The sequence below is a fragment of the Pocillopora damicornis genome, chromosome 5, assembly GCF_964200805.1.
Source record: "Pocillopora damicornis chromosome 5, jaPocDami1.2, whole genome shotgun sequence".
In the NCBI taxonomy this organism is placed as follows: domain Eukaryota; kingdom Metazoa; phylum Cnidaria; class Anthozoa; order Scleractinia; family Pocilloporidae; genus Pocillopora; species Pocillopora damicornis.
Genome location: NC_142674.1, coordinates 8,179,203 through 8,194,864, shown reverse-complemented (window position 1 = coordinate 8,194,864; position 15,662 = coordinate 8,179,203). Strand labels below are relative to the sequence as shown.

The following is a 15,662-nucleotide window of genomic DNA, read 5'->3' as shown; positions in this document are numbered from 1 at the left end:
TTAATTATCACAACTTTTTAAATGTTTTGAACACTCGTTTGAATTTACTTACAGTGAATTTCCTTGCCATTTAAAAGTGAACAGAGACGAAAAACCTGCATAGATTATTCATTAAAGTGTCTGACAGTCGAAAGAATGACGATTACTCCCATTCAACGACGAAAACAGACCTTTCCGTGGGCCGTAATTGAAAAAATCTTGTGTAGCGTTCATGCGGTCACTGAAGGTTGAAATGCTACATGCCAAAAAATCGGAAACAGTTAATTTTGGTATTTTACCTCGTGGGGGTGTGGTTCTAAGACTGTGTGAGTTATTCCGGAGCAACTTCAGAATACCCCGCAACTTATTTACATGTCATTGAATAAGAATAGCGTCTATTGTGTTATGCCTCAATCTTCAAAGCCTCCCGACACATGTAAATGAGTTGCGGGTTATTCTGAAGTTTAGCCGTTATTCCAAAGCCGTTTTAAGTGGATCGTTCTTTGTGGAAAATATTACACCGTGGTTAACTCATCTGGCTAGAACTTGCAGCAACTGTTGATAATTTTCATTTTTTTCTGTTCCTTTCTCGGAAGTTTTCCTCAGCGGTAGTGTGTGCGTACAATTAAGTAGTTTTCCTTCCTTTGCTCTCTGGCCTTCCTTTAAGAAATTCACGGGGAACGACGTGAAATAAGAAATATGTTGTGCTCTCTCCTTTTTGTGTGCAGTGGGAATCTGTTCAGAAAAGTACCTAAGCTGACATAAGATCCGCACAGAAACGAATTCGCGGATACGAATTTCACCCTATTCTTGAACAGTCCACCGACGATGCAATCAATCTTTGTCAGGTTTAAAAAGAAAAAGTCGTTTTCTTTCGAGTCGGTTCTGCGCTTCGAAAAAGAACGAATGTTGCAGATACAATAGAATACAAAAACCGAAGGTACAAAATCTAGAAGCAAAACATACAAACCTTATCGGCGTTTTTCGTAAACAAGAAACGGCACGACTTGAACTTGGAAGCCAACTGAACTAAAACTAACCGTGCAAGGTACAAAATCTGCATAATGAAGGATGTTTGAGTGTCTAAGAGTCCCTTGTGACCTAACGCTTGGTAGTCCGTGCATCCAACGAAAACAAACAAAGAAAAAACAACTACCAAAGAAAAAGATGTTAATGCACATACCGTAGTAACAGCCAAGCTGAGATAAGATCGTGTGTATCGACTCCCTTGCTCAAACTGTTGTTATTCAAATCGAAGCCGAGAAATGTGCGTGCAATACGTGCAGAGGCATCCTTAACGAATCATACCACTGTTTAGAGATTTCTTTCGTTACATGAAAATTAAAGAGGCCGTTTACGCTTTATCCTGTTCTCAGTTGTTTTCTGCTTTAAATTGAAAAGATGGGGTTATTATGGGTCTAGTTCTTTAATATCATTATTTTAGTAAAATCGCGCGAATGGACAAAAGTTCAATCACCGACACATGCATATTAACAATCGCCTGGCAAACTATAAAAGCTTCCACACTTGATAAGTCATCGGGTTATGCCTGGCAGGTAAAATTGAAATTATAAAAAATAGATGGATTGTTTGACTGGCTTAGTTTATTCGGATTTTAATTTTTCTATTGTGGCTCAATGCTTAAGACTCTTACAGCGCAGCAGAGACGTGCGGATAGGGAATGTAACCGAGACGACTGAACTGGTGTGGCATGCGCAGTGAAACGATGTGGCAAGGCGCGCGCACATACACTGTTTTGTGTTTGGCGGATACGATTATTACGTGAGCCAATTGGAGGTTGTGGTTGAACGGTCGTACTATGTGGATTTTGTGTCTGTGATGCCATTTTAATGGTGGTTTTTAGTTTTTTTGATCTACTAGTGAGCCACAGAAACAGGCCATTACTAGGTTCATTTATGACGTGTCCTGTAAATTGTTACGATATCCATGTCGAAAGTGTCGTGTGAGGAAGCAGATTAAGAAATGAAGATCAGTCATTTTGAGCTCGTTAATGCAATAAAGAAGCAGATTGATCACAGAGCTGCTCAATCAAGAGAGAGCTCGGGTTATCAGTCAATTATACTCAATTTCCCGCCATAACAATCGGTTGATCAATGACGTCAGCACTAGATTGCTTCATTACCTTCTATGACATCACAATCACTTCTCGCTTTGGTTTCTGTCAGCAAGGGAGCAGATTCATTGGGAGATGTGAGCTTGAATTTGGGAAGCTGATTTAAAAAATAACGTAAGAAGATGAACAAATGACGAATAAGGTGTAAACCTGTTACAGCGGTGGGCGAAAGCTCCGATGCGAGTCATGATGAAGAGCGCGAAAAATGGACCTCGAAAAATGATTTCATAGCGTCATGTATCGGTTATGCTGTCGGCCTGAGGAATTGGCGTTTTCCGTACCTTTGTTTCAAGAACGGTGAAGGTAACTTCCCTTAGTGTAGATATCTATCACGGCCCATTTTTAGGAGTGAAAGTTAGGTTTACAAGAGCGCACTTTTCAGAGTTGCAAAATTCTTGCAACTCAAAGAAGTTGTATCGTGACATGCAATGTCAGATTTTGTGCCTCGAAAAACTTTCTTTAATTCGAGGGAATCTACCAAACTTCTGTTTAGTAAGACACGCAAACACAAAAGAGCCAGGCAACAATGAAATCCAAAAGTAACAAGGCTGAAAAAGATTGACAAGGATTATAAATGACTGCAGAATAATAGTATGAGAAAATAGAAGTAACGATAAGCCAAGAAGAAAGATGGATGACAAAACTGGAGAAGACTACAAATGACTACAGAATATAAGTTCGGTAAGATAGGAAAACATTAAAAGAGGTGACAAGTAACCAGAGGGGAAAAGGATGGGTAAGGATGGAGAAGATTAATACCGATTGCAAATGAATAGAAAACACTCAGGAGCCAGTGAATAAATCAAGTGGAAAATGGATAGAGGAGATACAGAAACGAACTGCAGATGAACATCTAGAAATGTCTGTGCTAAATCACTGTAAATTGGTTTTAGATGCTCAAACAGATGCTCTTTAAAATTCCGGGTTACATTGAGGGTAAGATCTAAGTTGAAGAAATACTTTCGTAACCTTCTTTCCTGCTTCAGCTCGCGCGTTTCTGGTCAAAAGAGTTTATGCTTACGACGTGCCAAACAAAGGGGAAATAACGCGAACGTGGCTGAGAGGTTCTGCTGAAAATGTTTAGTTTGTTTGCAGTCTTTTTCAGTTTTCTGTAAAGTCACCTTCCATAACGCGAGTGAAATGAGAGCCTCAGAAGATTTAACTTTTTCCCTCTCTCTGTGCGTTCGCTCTTCCGTGCGCACTTTGCGCTCCATCGCTTGCAAAAACGATTGCGGTGAAGAAACACAGTTAGGTTGACTGCATTTGTTGTATCTGCAAAGAACCAAAGACGAAAGACCGATAAAAAATTACAATAGACGCCTTAAGGGACGCACACGCGAAAAGATAGGTTCAACAGGTTTTAAGCAGGAAACCGACGACTTGTAATAGGGAAATTCAAGAATTGTATCGTTTCAATGGATACAAAGCCCTAAAGTCGTGAGCCAAAGGGTTTAACAAGCAGAAACAATTTATGTGCACGTGAGTCGGTAGATTTTCTTGACTTCCTCTACAAAACAACGGTGAAGTAAAATGACTAACATCGGCGTCGATTGAAAAACGTTGGACACATCCCCTGTCTTTCTGAAGAAACTTCGAAAGAGTGGTTGATCTAAATATTTATTTTTTCTCAGAGGATACGGTAACGAATCTGGCAATCCGATTGGTTCTTAGCGCAGTCTGCATTTTCTTATCGCTGCCCACAGCCACGGTAACGCTTTCGTGAGTCACCGCGAACATCCGTAGCTTCGTTGCCATTCATAATTAAATTTTATTTTTCCAGCTAGGCATCATTTTCAAGCAAAGTATTTTTAAGCAAATCAAGTAGATTGATAACTTATTAATCGTCTCTTTTCTTACTCTCAAATCACTTTGGCTGCCAGCAGAAAATTGTTTTCAAAATGAATTTGTGGTAGCAAATGATTATTCCATTAGTCCTCAGTACCAACTCTCCTTACCCTTCTGCTACATCTATATTTCAATTATTAGCTATTTCAGAACCCGTTATATGAGAGACTACCCGACTTGTGGGATATTCCATGTTTTTGTGAACAAAGTTCAAGAAACTTGTACCTCAAGTCTAAGGTCGGAGTTTTTAACCATACGGATTCTCCCTTAGCCAGTTAATAGCTTATCATTACTCTCTCTTTTTTCTCAGTGCATGAACGGGCGGTGTTTTACAATTTTGTGATCTGATTGGTTTTAGGAGCGGGCGATATTCTCCCATCCGACACACACGCGCACACACTCGCCTTGTTTAAATCTGTGCATTTGATTAAATCTGTGCATTTGATATTGTGGCCTTCCTTGTATTCACTCAAAATCTGTCGGTTCACTGTATGGATTGAGTATGTCAGAGGCCAACTATTGCTTCACGGATATAATTATTGATATTGGCGTTGAACGAGAAGGCATCGATGCAGCAACTCCCGGCTCTGGCCGTTGCAATGATAGTGCTTTAGCATCGAAGGTTTTTGGCAATTTACGGTGATTTTGCGCTGGGCATTACCTCCGGGTTTCTAACAAAGCTGTACAGACAAACCGAAGTTTTGCTGCTGAACAAACAGAATGTGGAACTCTTTATGAACGAACGAAAATGAGTTATGAACGAACACGCGCCCCTTATAGAGAGAGCCTCGATAATATCAATCAGATTCAGAAGGCAACATGGAAATTTCAAAGTTGCCCTACTGAAAATTGTCAATCTAATTAAACTGTCGACGAATGGATGACTATCACCCAGCCCAGCCTTTGTATGCTAGTACTCTCATTGGAAGACAACATTCGTGCAAGAGATTTTATAAGTCATCACGGTACCTCGGCTACGAATAACAGTCCACTTTCGACTTCCTACTTAAGCGTGAAAACAAAGGGACATAAAGTCGAAAGGCCGATGGCCGTGTTACGCGGGTTACAACAATTGAAGAAGAGATCAGAATAACAAAAAGATAGGATGCTTTACTCCGAGAGGAGGAGCACTGGCCACATTGAAATAACTATACTCAAAGAGCAAATTTTTGGAAGTTGACTCTGACAATGAAAGTACTCCAGCTGAGAGCAAAAAAGGGGAGAGTACACCGTCGTTGTAAACCAAATGCGTTGGAAAGAAATCTTTCAAAGATGGACAGAAAAAGACGATACCTTCCGATGTAGTTCACCTACTAGGAGATTTACCTTCTTCGGTCAACATGAACGGATGTTGAACCCTACCCCTGAATGGTTTGCTAAATCTTCTAAGAGAGGCATTTACACGTCCGATGCAAGTCTTGGGCAATTTTTCTAACGACTCTAACAACAGCAGCAGCAGGTGATTCTAGCGTCCCCTACAAACACTATTACTATTCTTTTTGTTTCAGAAAGAGACACTGCGCAGCATAAGCTAACTAGGTATGTGCTGCACATAAAGAGTGTTACTTTGAGCCATTTTGGTCTAAGAACAAGCATTGATATTAAATTTTGAGGATATAAATTTCTAGGCCCAGGACTTAGCACTTGTTAGTGTCCTGATTGTTTTTTCATTCTCGCCTAAAAGATCAAATACTGTTCACCTAACCAAGAAAAATGAAATGTGTAATTCAATCCCAAGAGAACGTTTGCGTATAAGTTCAATTTTCGAAGTAACATTCTCCTTCAGGAAAGAACCAAGGGCCCGGATATGGATACGGCTGCCACCCCAGAAGAACAGGTCCTTATGACATAGACATTTAACGGTTGCTATGGTACCTATTATGATTTAGTCTATTTCAAGGTGGTTATAAGTGAGAACAGGAACGATGCAGAAAATGATAACAGACTACTTTACGCTTATCTTGTGGATAACACTCTTTTAGGATCTTGCGAATACAATTTAATTTTTTAGCTATTGGAAGAAATTCAACCAATCAGAAAAGCCGACTTCATTAGGTTGAATAAAAGTGAGCGCGTCATTCCCAGGGTCTCTCATTTTAAAAAATTGAAGAGAGAAACTGGAAACGAGGATGATTGATGACTACTCTCCTCTTCGTAGAGGTGACGAGATTTTTAAAATCCTCTCCTTCTCTTTTCTTTAATTCCTGAATTAATGAGATGTAAATTTAATTAATAAACATTCTTCTGCAGGGTTTTTCCTCTCATTTTCTCCTCTACTAAACCGTCTTATCGAAAGAAAAACCCTGTAGAAACGTGAATCTTTTCATTTCCGTGTTCACTCTCTCCTTCTGTTTGGTAGTCCACTTTACATAGTCACGTGTTATTGAAGGAGTTGGGTCCACAGTGTCTGCACAGTCTTGTAGATATTTCTCAGTGCATATGATCCCTAGGAACTTGCAGATCTTTCTCAGAACCTCTGCGGGATGAAGAACAATTTCTATGCTTGGAATATCAAGAACGCTTCCAGGAAGAGCCTCTCTTGCTTTGTTACTTCCCTTGGCCCACTTGAAGTAAGCGTCTATTTTGTCATCAAGTATTTCAGGAGCTTCAATCTGCTGAAAGTAATTTTAGACAGTTCTGCATTGTAAGAATTTTCAGAGTTATTCGTTGTGCTGATCAACAGAAAAAAACACCCACGGAGTAGACTACTCCCGTGCCAATTTCTCATTTTTCAGCCGTTGTAATCTCATTTGAGACGCATCGCCATAAGACCACTAATTTGGAAAACAAAACGAAGTTTTAGTGTGCTTAGTTACACTAAATGTTCCATTCTGTAAGCGGCAAGTGGAAAAGTAGTTTCAACTTGAAATAAATAACCCGAAAATCAATTTCCTAGGTTATTTAGAGACGTTAGTAAAAGTGAGAATGGGGAGGCCACTATCTTAACCTTAGCGAGTAAGTTCAGGAGCCTGATGCATCACACACTATCAGTATTTATGCAAATTACCACTTGCAACCTTTTAAATTAGTTATCAGCTCGTCTTAAGGTCGTGAGATTATTCTTAGATATGATTTCTCAGTTTCGCTGCAGTCGCCAGCAACAAAGTGGGGCAAGTGGTTTGTGTCAGATCAAGAAAACCTCTATTTGGGCCGCGTCGCACTGAAGTAAATTCACATAATTTCCACTTTTTCGCAAACCAAAAATTGGCGGGGTCGTATCAAACTAATATTCTTAGACCAGAGCTTCACTGATTGAATCATACGTCAATCACAAACCCAGCTCGTTCTAAAGCAAAGTAGAAAAAAACCTCGCACGAATTGTAACAGAGGAACGGATCCTTTTTTCCTACTGATCTTTTGCGTTTTGGTTGACACTTGCGTTACTTGTGCTGGCTTCAATACATGCTACGGAAGAAGAATTTCTCGTTGAAGACATATTTTTCCAAATTGCCGCCAGTCTAACCGAACTTTAACATGAATACTTGTTTAGCCAAAATGTTTGTTTGGCGAAAATTTGGCGACTTACAAAAATTTGGCAAGTTTTTCTAATCGAATGTTTCAGCAAAAAAAAGTGTGGATATTGATTATAAAAGCTTGTGGAAGAATTTTCAACCTGGATTCCCGGCAAACTTGCAGCATACGCTGTCTCCCTCTTTTCACACAAACAATAGATTGCCCATTTTGCTCCGTAAGGAGTATGGGAAAATTTGTGGGCAATACCTCATTAAACTGAATTCAGTTCTTGTTCTCAGTATCCTTTTGTTTATTTTTGAGCGGAGATTGTCTCTCCAGTTTGGCCTTGTGTCGACATATGAATACGGCCATTAATAACATGCCTTTTTAAAAATACCCTTCAGAGAAGGTGTTGTAAAACCGTCGTATTGCTGGGCTGTTGTGAATAGAGGGATAAAAAGAAGACACACAAAACGCCATCTGCAAAGACTTCAATCAGCTTTGAAAGAACAAGGCCAAATCTCACATGAAGTTAGTGGATCCTCCTCAAGCTTTTTCCATTTGGCACACCTTATTAGTGTTTATCATATCTTCCTTGCCAATAAGCAAAGCTCCAGTTATAACACATGAACACGAAAAGTTATCGCAAAAAAGATTTCGCGTTAAGAAAATTAGGATTGAAACAAAAACATGTTTGTGATCGACAGGGCTATGACTGAAAATTATTACAAACTCTCACGATCACATCGGAAACAACTTTGTAAGGTAACAACATGATTTCGAGTGCAATTTGGAGTCTTAGAAATATGTGCAAGTGCTTATTTACACCAAATTGCTCGAGCAATCAAAACTATAACAAAATTCTTGATTGTGATTGATTATCACCAGCCCAATTTGACAACTAATAATATACATGGAAAAATTACTCAGTTCCGATTGGTTAAGATAAATGCAGTTTTCAGGTAATTCAGTGCAGAAGAGAGTTAATTCAGCGCAAAGAAAGTAACAAATCAGACATTCTGATTGGTAAATAATTAAAGAAACTCACGGATAGCCAATCAAATGCAAGCCTTGGATGTCGCAACAAAATTTGGAAATTTGAACGTTTGCGAGCGAAACAATGGCCGGCGTTTTAAGTAGGTTTTCTTTCGCCACCGCAGCTGAAAAATAGTTCAAACAACGAAAACACTGTAAAAAGCACTGCTTTTTGGTTGTCGGTTCGGAAAAAGTGGTGTTTAGAGAAGGGAATTGCCAAGGAAATCGAAAATTACGAGCCGACCCAGCATACCACTTTGCTCGAGCGATCCAAAGCCGAACAAACATGGTTAAACCTCGGAAACGACGATTCCATTTCATCGAAAGTGATTCGGACACAGACTGGACAATTCCTTAAACTGTTTGGGCGGACTTTGAACTTTTTTGCGCCTTAAAGATGTGAAGGTATCATTGCATATTATTGTTTTGATCGTATGCTGTTGTTTTGACCGAACGCACGGTTTGAATAAATTATTTTTGCTCTTGATGCGCACGCTTTGCTTATGTTTAATTATGATTAGCCATCTCGTATTTTTCCATGTATATTATTAACACGTAATCACATGATTTTTCTCGTGCAATTTGGAATAAACAAGCACTTGTTAATTTTTTCAAAGACCACAAATTGCACTCGCCCTACGGGCTCGTTCAATTTTGTTAGTCTTTAAAAAAATTTATTTGTGCTTATTTATTCCAAATTGCACTCGAAATCATGTGATTACCTGTACTAATAGGACAGTATACGCGTCATGCTTGTAATTGGACAGTGTAAAAGGGCATTTAAAGAGACAGCTAAGGTGATTGAATGAAAAAATGTTTTTAAAAATTTCCCTAAATGTTCCTTACCAATGTTTGTTTCCAAAAATACAATTAAAAAACATAGGTCACCGTGCTCGTTTAGGAGATATAATGGGCCAAACTTACCCCATTTATGCCTGTACTGGCTCTAATCACGCGCTTCATTTCATCTGTTCTCGGTAAATTTTGCTGCAGCTGGAAGCAAAGGTTTCAAAGTAACACTTGAAACAGTCTTTATAGGTAGAACGTCTCGAGCATATGAAACAATTTGATATATAATTTTTGTGAAAATTACACAAATTTAAACGACATCGACGCAAAACATTCCTCAAGTCGTTCCCTTCAAGGTCATAATTTGCATCCTTTAGTAACGGGCTTTGTGCACACTTTTAGTTTTATCTTTTTTTTCCTTCGAAGAATTTTTGATATGAAAAAATAGGAGAAATCATGTTGTTACTTGTTCATGAAATGGACACGAAAAAATGTGCATAAAAACCGTCGCAGAACGTCAAGACAGACGAAATTTAAAGCGCGTGCGCTATTTGTATTTGCACTCGCGTTAAAACTGCACTCGTGTTATATGAGAATGCACTCGTTTTCAGCAAATCAGAAGCGCGTAATTTCTTCATGTATATTATTAAGGTTAGAACTGAAGCTTGCGTTAAGGGAGTGTCGTTGTGATCGCTCACTGGTGAATTTGTTTCTTATCTTAACGCGGATTGCTGAACCCACCTTTAAACGACTGTCATAATCATTTTCAAACACAGTACATCAAAGGAAGTTGAATTAAAATAATTGAAATGTTATCACACCTTGACTTCGTGGCTCCCTTCACGCTGTTTGATTTTTCTATGCTGTAGAACCATGGTCGCAATATTGTCAAATGGATTTCTTACGACATGAATGAACTTCACCTTAGCAGCGGCAGTTTTCTCTAACAGGCGTACAGCGTCAATAGCATCGTCGTTAAGCATTGCGGAGGCCGTAAATGCACCTGCTTTGTCTCCAATCACCTTAGTACGGAAAAGGAAAATTGATTGAGTTCTGGATGAAATGCATATCACTAGGCGCAAGTAGGCATTTATAGTCATTTTATAGGCATTGTTACGCTCTCTTTTCTCGGAAGACCGTTCAAAGTTACCGCCGGTAGACTAAAAAAGTACCCGGATGTGTCGCAGCATTCTGCGCGATGAGGAAAAAATTGCGCATATAGGCAGAGAGATAAACAAGTTGCTCAACCCCGCTTCGAAAAGCATCAGAGCTAGTCTACTAAGGAACCAGTTTAATCATCTCTGAGGCCCAGTACAGACGTCGAACTCCTCTTGAGACGAACTCTATGGCAATTTTGGTCAAACCCTAACTGCCGGGTTAAGTTCGACCATCGAACACAATTCTTTGAACCCAATTTAGAGCCGCAAAAACGAATATCTCGATCAGCAGGATTTCAAATAAGGTTTTGAATTAAGTTTGTTTCATGAAAAAGATCGAGGTTTGTCCCACAGTCGATATTCACACGTTTTATCCATCCTAAGCGAAAAGTGTTGGTCAATCCAAAGTTCAGTTGGAAGAATTAAACTGATTCTAACGTCGAAACTTAAGATGTACTTACTTCTCTCAGTTTAGCCAAGCGAAGTTCGACGTTTGAACTAGGCCTAGTTGTCAATGATATTAATTATGGCGTCTAAGATAGGGATTAAGACAGAATTTGAGTTACATCAGGTAGATTTTAGGTTCCGTGGCTTACCTCAATGTATTGATCAAATCTTCCTTGCCACTGGTTTGGTACCATATATCCATATCTTGAAGCCTTGTTCGTGACATTTCCTTCGAAGGTTCTTGACCGCCTTCCCGAGAAAACTGATTTCTCTGAAGCGTGGAACATAATATCATAAAATTTGTATATTGAGCTGTCGATGAATGAGCCAGAACTTCTTCTCCATGCGTTGAAAGCCATTCTTTCGTCAGATACAACCATGCGCGGATGGGCATCCATTAGCGAGCCTAGAAGACTGTGACGACTACGTGGATAACCAATGAAAAACACGATGGTGTGCACGTGACCATAAGCTTTATACAAGTCATTTCTTGAAACTGGATGATCTGCATTGTGACCTGGATCTTTAATATAAATTGGTAACTTATATCAGTAAAAAGTAAGCAACTTCTTGCGATCACAGACTTGAAAAGTTGTGTAAAATTTTATGAGCCAGCTGCAATTTCCAATTCAAAAGCTTTCCTGACTAATGGAAATACTTGCGACATTATTCATGTCATATTATGTCATTTGCCAATGTTTTCTTCCCCTGACACTACGATAACAGTATTTTTAAGTCCTTCTTGAATCTAGACATCGTCTCGCTGAACACACGATATAATCTTTCTTTTTTTACGCGTCCTGAAAATGAGCGAAGACCCAACCAAAGAAAGTAAAAAACTCGTTTCGTACGCAAAGTACCAAGAGACATGGAACCGCTTTAACGGTGGTATGAATGACTAAACTGTAGTTATTTCACTCTCAACGACCAGTTGACTGCAGACTGCGATACCAGCTACTTAGCCGGAAAGTTTGCAGTGATAGACATCGCAATTGGTATTCCAGCCTCCTCTTACTTCCTGACTCGCTCAGTAAAATGTTTTCTCCATTTCGCCACTCACGTTTTAGATCGTTTTATGGTAGCCTACTTCGTCTTTCTGGGCAGTTCAATAGCTATTCTTCGATGCGTTAGCGTTCAACACAACAAAAACGATAGAAAATAATCGAAATTTTTGAGCGCAAAATTTGGCCTGCTACGCGGCCGAGGGCTCTCTGTTTTTTAAAATTCACTAATTCCCGAGTACGTGGATTTCATTTCACACAAATCTACTGAGTAACATCCACGAATTATGCTCACAAATAAATTAAAAAGCATGAATGTCGTAGTTGCTCTAACCACATCAGCTAAAATATACTCAATTTTCGGCCAGGAAGACAGGAACAAAGACAAATTTGACAAAGGAAAATGCCTGAACAACTCCTTACCGTCTATTCTTGTTTCTCCCGTAGTTTGCTGTGTTTCCAATTTCTCCCTTCCGAATTCATCCTTTTCATTTTCCGTTGACGGTTTTAGTGACGTGATATCACGATCTCCATACCATAATAACTGTCCTTTGAATGAATATGATGACAGGGTGATCAGCGGGTAAAGAAAACAAAATCGAAGGTGAACTATGGCGATAGTCTTAGCGACAGTAAGTGTTTATCACAGAAAAAGTAAGCTCTCAAGTTAGCTGTTAACAAGACAATATATTAACAGCATTGCAGTTAACACGACGGCGTTTCTTATCAAGAGCAATGTACAGAGACTGAGACAGACAGACATTCTATACAATGACTGAATGTGGTACATTTCTGACATGTGACAGATATTTGAATGAATATGTCAAGTTGATGTACTAACAACTTTCCACAAACAAAAGTACGCTATTCTAAAGGTGACTGGCAAAATTAGTCAACTTTTGTTCAGGCTATACCTCTATTGTTTTAGACGATAGAGACGATTTTCATGCAATGAATGGCTAACTAAAGAACTTTTTAGCACAGAAGGCAGATAAAATTTCAGGCGATAATCATTGGAACAGTGATTCTATCTTCCATACCAGAGCTCGCCAAGGGTCCTGACTGATACTTTATGTGAGTGTATTTGTCGCTCCACACAACAAAAAGTCCTGCCAATGCCAAGCCAATAACTGTACCCAAAAGAACTCCGTGTGTGGCCCTGGAACTGGGCATCTTCACTACCTGTTTCTCACAATAATGATTTTGATGAGAACCAGTTTACTGATTTACTCATAAAAACCCTTAAAAAGTTCTGTTTGCCACCATGTATCTCAGTGAGATGAAGATTTTTCACTCTCTGTCACTCGAAATTGATGCCTATAAGTTGCTCTTTGATTAAAAAATACTTTGATATCATTGAGAAACTGACCAATCATTGCGGAAAAACAGCTTAAAAGTAAACAAGTGGTGCGTCGATTAATTCGAAGCTTCAGCATTCCCCCCCCCCCCCCCCCGGCAGCCAATTCCCCGGGTATTACTTTCAAAGATTGGCTCGTTTAAATTCCCCCTCCACCCCCCCAGGCCAAAATTGCGTTCAGATGCTTCACCCATTATTGAACGATTCTTTCTGTGATCAACAGCGAATGTTATGGTCACGTATGCGAAAATTGTCCTGCTAAGCTATTCGCTCACAAAGGCAGACTCTTCAACTTTAAACTCCTCCATGAAAACACGTGTATTACGCCGGAAAGACTTGACACATCCAGTTCAAACGCCCCACCCCACCTAGGCAAGGTTCACCTTCCCCCCCGGGCACAGACGACGGTGAAATGCCCGTGGGGGAATTTCCAGGGGGTATGTTGAAGCTTCGAAAAGGCCATTTCCGAATTACCTTTAGCCTCTTTTTCAAAACGAGGCCTGGTGCTCAGCCATTGTTATGAAAATGAGTTTAATTTACATGTGGATGAAAACTTATAATCATATGAAAAGATCAGCACTAGGACTCGCTTTGAAAATGAGGTCAACGGTAACTCGAAAATGGCCTATTGATCGGCGCATAATTCCTCGCGCGCACGCAATCGAAATGATTTTATGTGTATTTTGCAATTGAATTGAGTTTCCTTTTAATAATTTTCAAGCTGTTACCTTAATTCAAACTTTCCTTTTTGAGAGATAAAATGATCTTTACGGTTAAACCCATACAACCCGAGAAGTTAGAAAATTTACAATAAAAGATAACGTACAAAATAAAATTAACAATAAAGCACTGACTTCTGTACATGAAATTGAGCAATGGTCACGAGGTCACTAAGACTTTATTGCGCTTTCATTATTGCTTATGTTGATTTTCTTATCACGAGAACATCAACATAAGCAATAATCAATGGATCCGGTGAGCTATATGAATTGGTCCCTAATTTCATATGAGAAATTTAGCCAGAATCAGGAGCTGAGATCTCTACAAGAAATGTCTTCAAACGAGACATTTCAGATCACTTACCGAAATAAACAAGATGTATTACTTCAAATGTCATCCGTTAAAACTGACTATAGTATTTATGTGGGAAGATTCAAGCCATTTTTCTCTTTTTAACGTATCTAAGGTTTCTTTTTTGAGGGTAAGTGAGAAAAATCAGGTTATATCTCGGACTCTGAGCAACCTGTTTCGATAGACTCGCAAGCTCAATTGTGGTTTGGGAAAAGAAGGGTGAGTGTAAATAAAAATCTATAGAGATAATTACCTTTTCTACGCTGGTTTTGCCTCCGGCATCCGACGTACTGGTCCTTCTTGTATCTTGAAATTATTCACTAGCGTCAATTTTTTCGTTGAAATCAGCTAATTGTTGAGCGTTCATGTGGTGAAAGACATATTGCTAAGGGAACTGCTTAATGTTTATTTATGTTTTAGTTAAACTGGCCTTTTCAATTTGTTTGCCGCAAGTTTGAGTAGAGGTGAATCTTACGTCAGACACAAATTCTGGACGAGAAGTTATGAACATACCTTGATTAATTTTGAGTGTAGCCTTCAGCAAGCAAATTAATGTGGTCTTAAATGACACCGTGGTATTATACTTATTGTTGAGAGGCAATTGAAAACACATCTCCATCTCTCTTGGTTTATCGCCTGTGGTAATTTATTCAGTTTCTTTGTTTGTTACTCTTAAGCGTGAAGTTTTTTTAGAAAGTCACGTGAAAAACGTTTAAAGTAGTCTTGATATGACTTCAGGGGGCCTTATATATCATCCGAGTTGATGTAGGAGTGAAATGAAACTCTGAAAGTTATAAGTAACAGGTAGACCTTGATTCTCTACTCCTGGTGTGAAGTTTTAATGTTTGACGAACGAATATTTTGAAAATGGAATAAACTTGAGATTCTATTAGTTTCATGTTGCGTGTAACCTAAAATATTTTGTACTTAAATCACGCCATAAAACTGATACCTCATTTTGGTAAAATATGAGGAGCCTGTAGCTCGCATAAGCCTCTTGGTTTCCCTACGGGTTTTTTCGCCCCATGCTAAATTTTCAGCTATGTCATATTAATTATAATGTATATGTAATCCCTTTTTTTTTCCACTGATGTATCATAACTACAAAGCTGCAAATAAAATATCAACAAAAAATGTAAAAAAAAGTGATAATTAACGTTTTATGGAACATTTTTAAAATCGTAATGGCGTCGATGCTTAAACTAGTACTAAGCTTAGTTCGTTTTTATAATTATTTTGCTTTGTAATTACGGCCATTTTCTATTTAGATCGGATCGGACATATTGTTAATGCCAAAAGCATCTGTTCGTTGTTACGTACCCTGGAGTAAACAAGTGGCGATATAAAATTCATTAGGTAGGGACATTTTACAAGGTATGAAGACATAACCATGA

The 15,662-nt window shown here is 38.9% G+C and overlaps 1 protein-coding gene across 12 annotated transcripts; it reads right to left on the bottom strand.

Moving 5' to 3' along the window:
- Positions 1 to 5,894: 5,894 nt before the first annotated feature.
- LOC113685297 (uncharacterized) lies at positions 5,895 to 15,005 on the bottom strand. Of its 12 annotated transcripts, none has more exons than XM_089207545.1 (8): positions 14,782 to 15,005; positions 14,522 to 14,574; positions 12,881 to 13,022; positions 12,264 to 12,389; positions 10,989 to 11,362; positions 10,057 to 10,257; positions 9,371 to 9,439; positions 5,895 to 6,573 (listed from the first exon to the last, which is right to left on the bottom strand). In XM_089207545.1, exons 1-8 carry the CDS (start codon positions 14,885 to 14,887, stop codon positions 6,235 to 6,237), a joined length of 1,410 nt encoding a protein of 469 aa, XP_089063671.1. In that variant the 5' UTR covers positions 14,888 to 15,005; the 3' UTR covers positions 5,895 to 6,234. The 12 variants fall into 12 exon arrangements, with proteins under 12 accessions (XP_089063671.1, XP_089063673.1, XP_089063678.1 ...); XM_089207547.1 differs by having other exon boundaries at positions 5,895 to 6,570; XM_089207552.1 differs by having other exon boundaries at positions 14,522 to 14,616; positions 14,782 to 14,876.
- Positions 15,006 to 15,662: the final 657 nt, after the last annotated feature.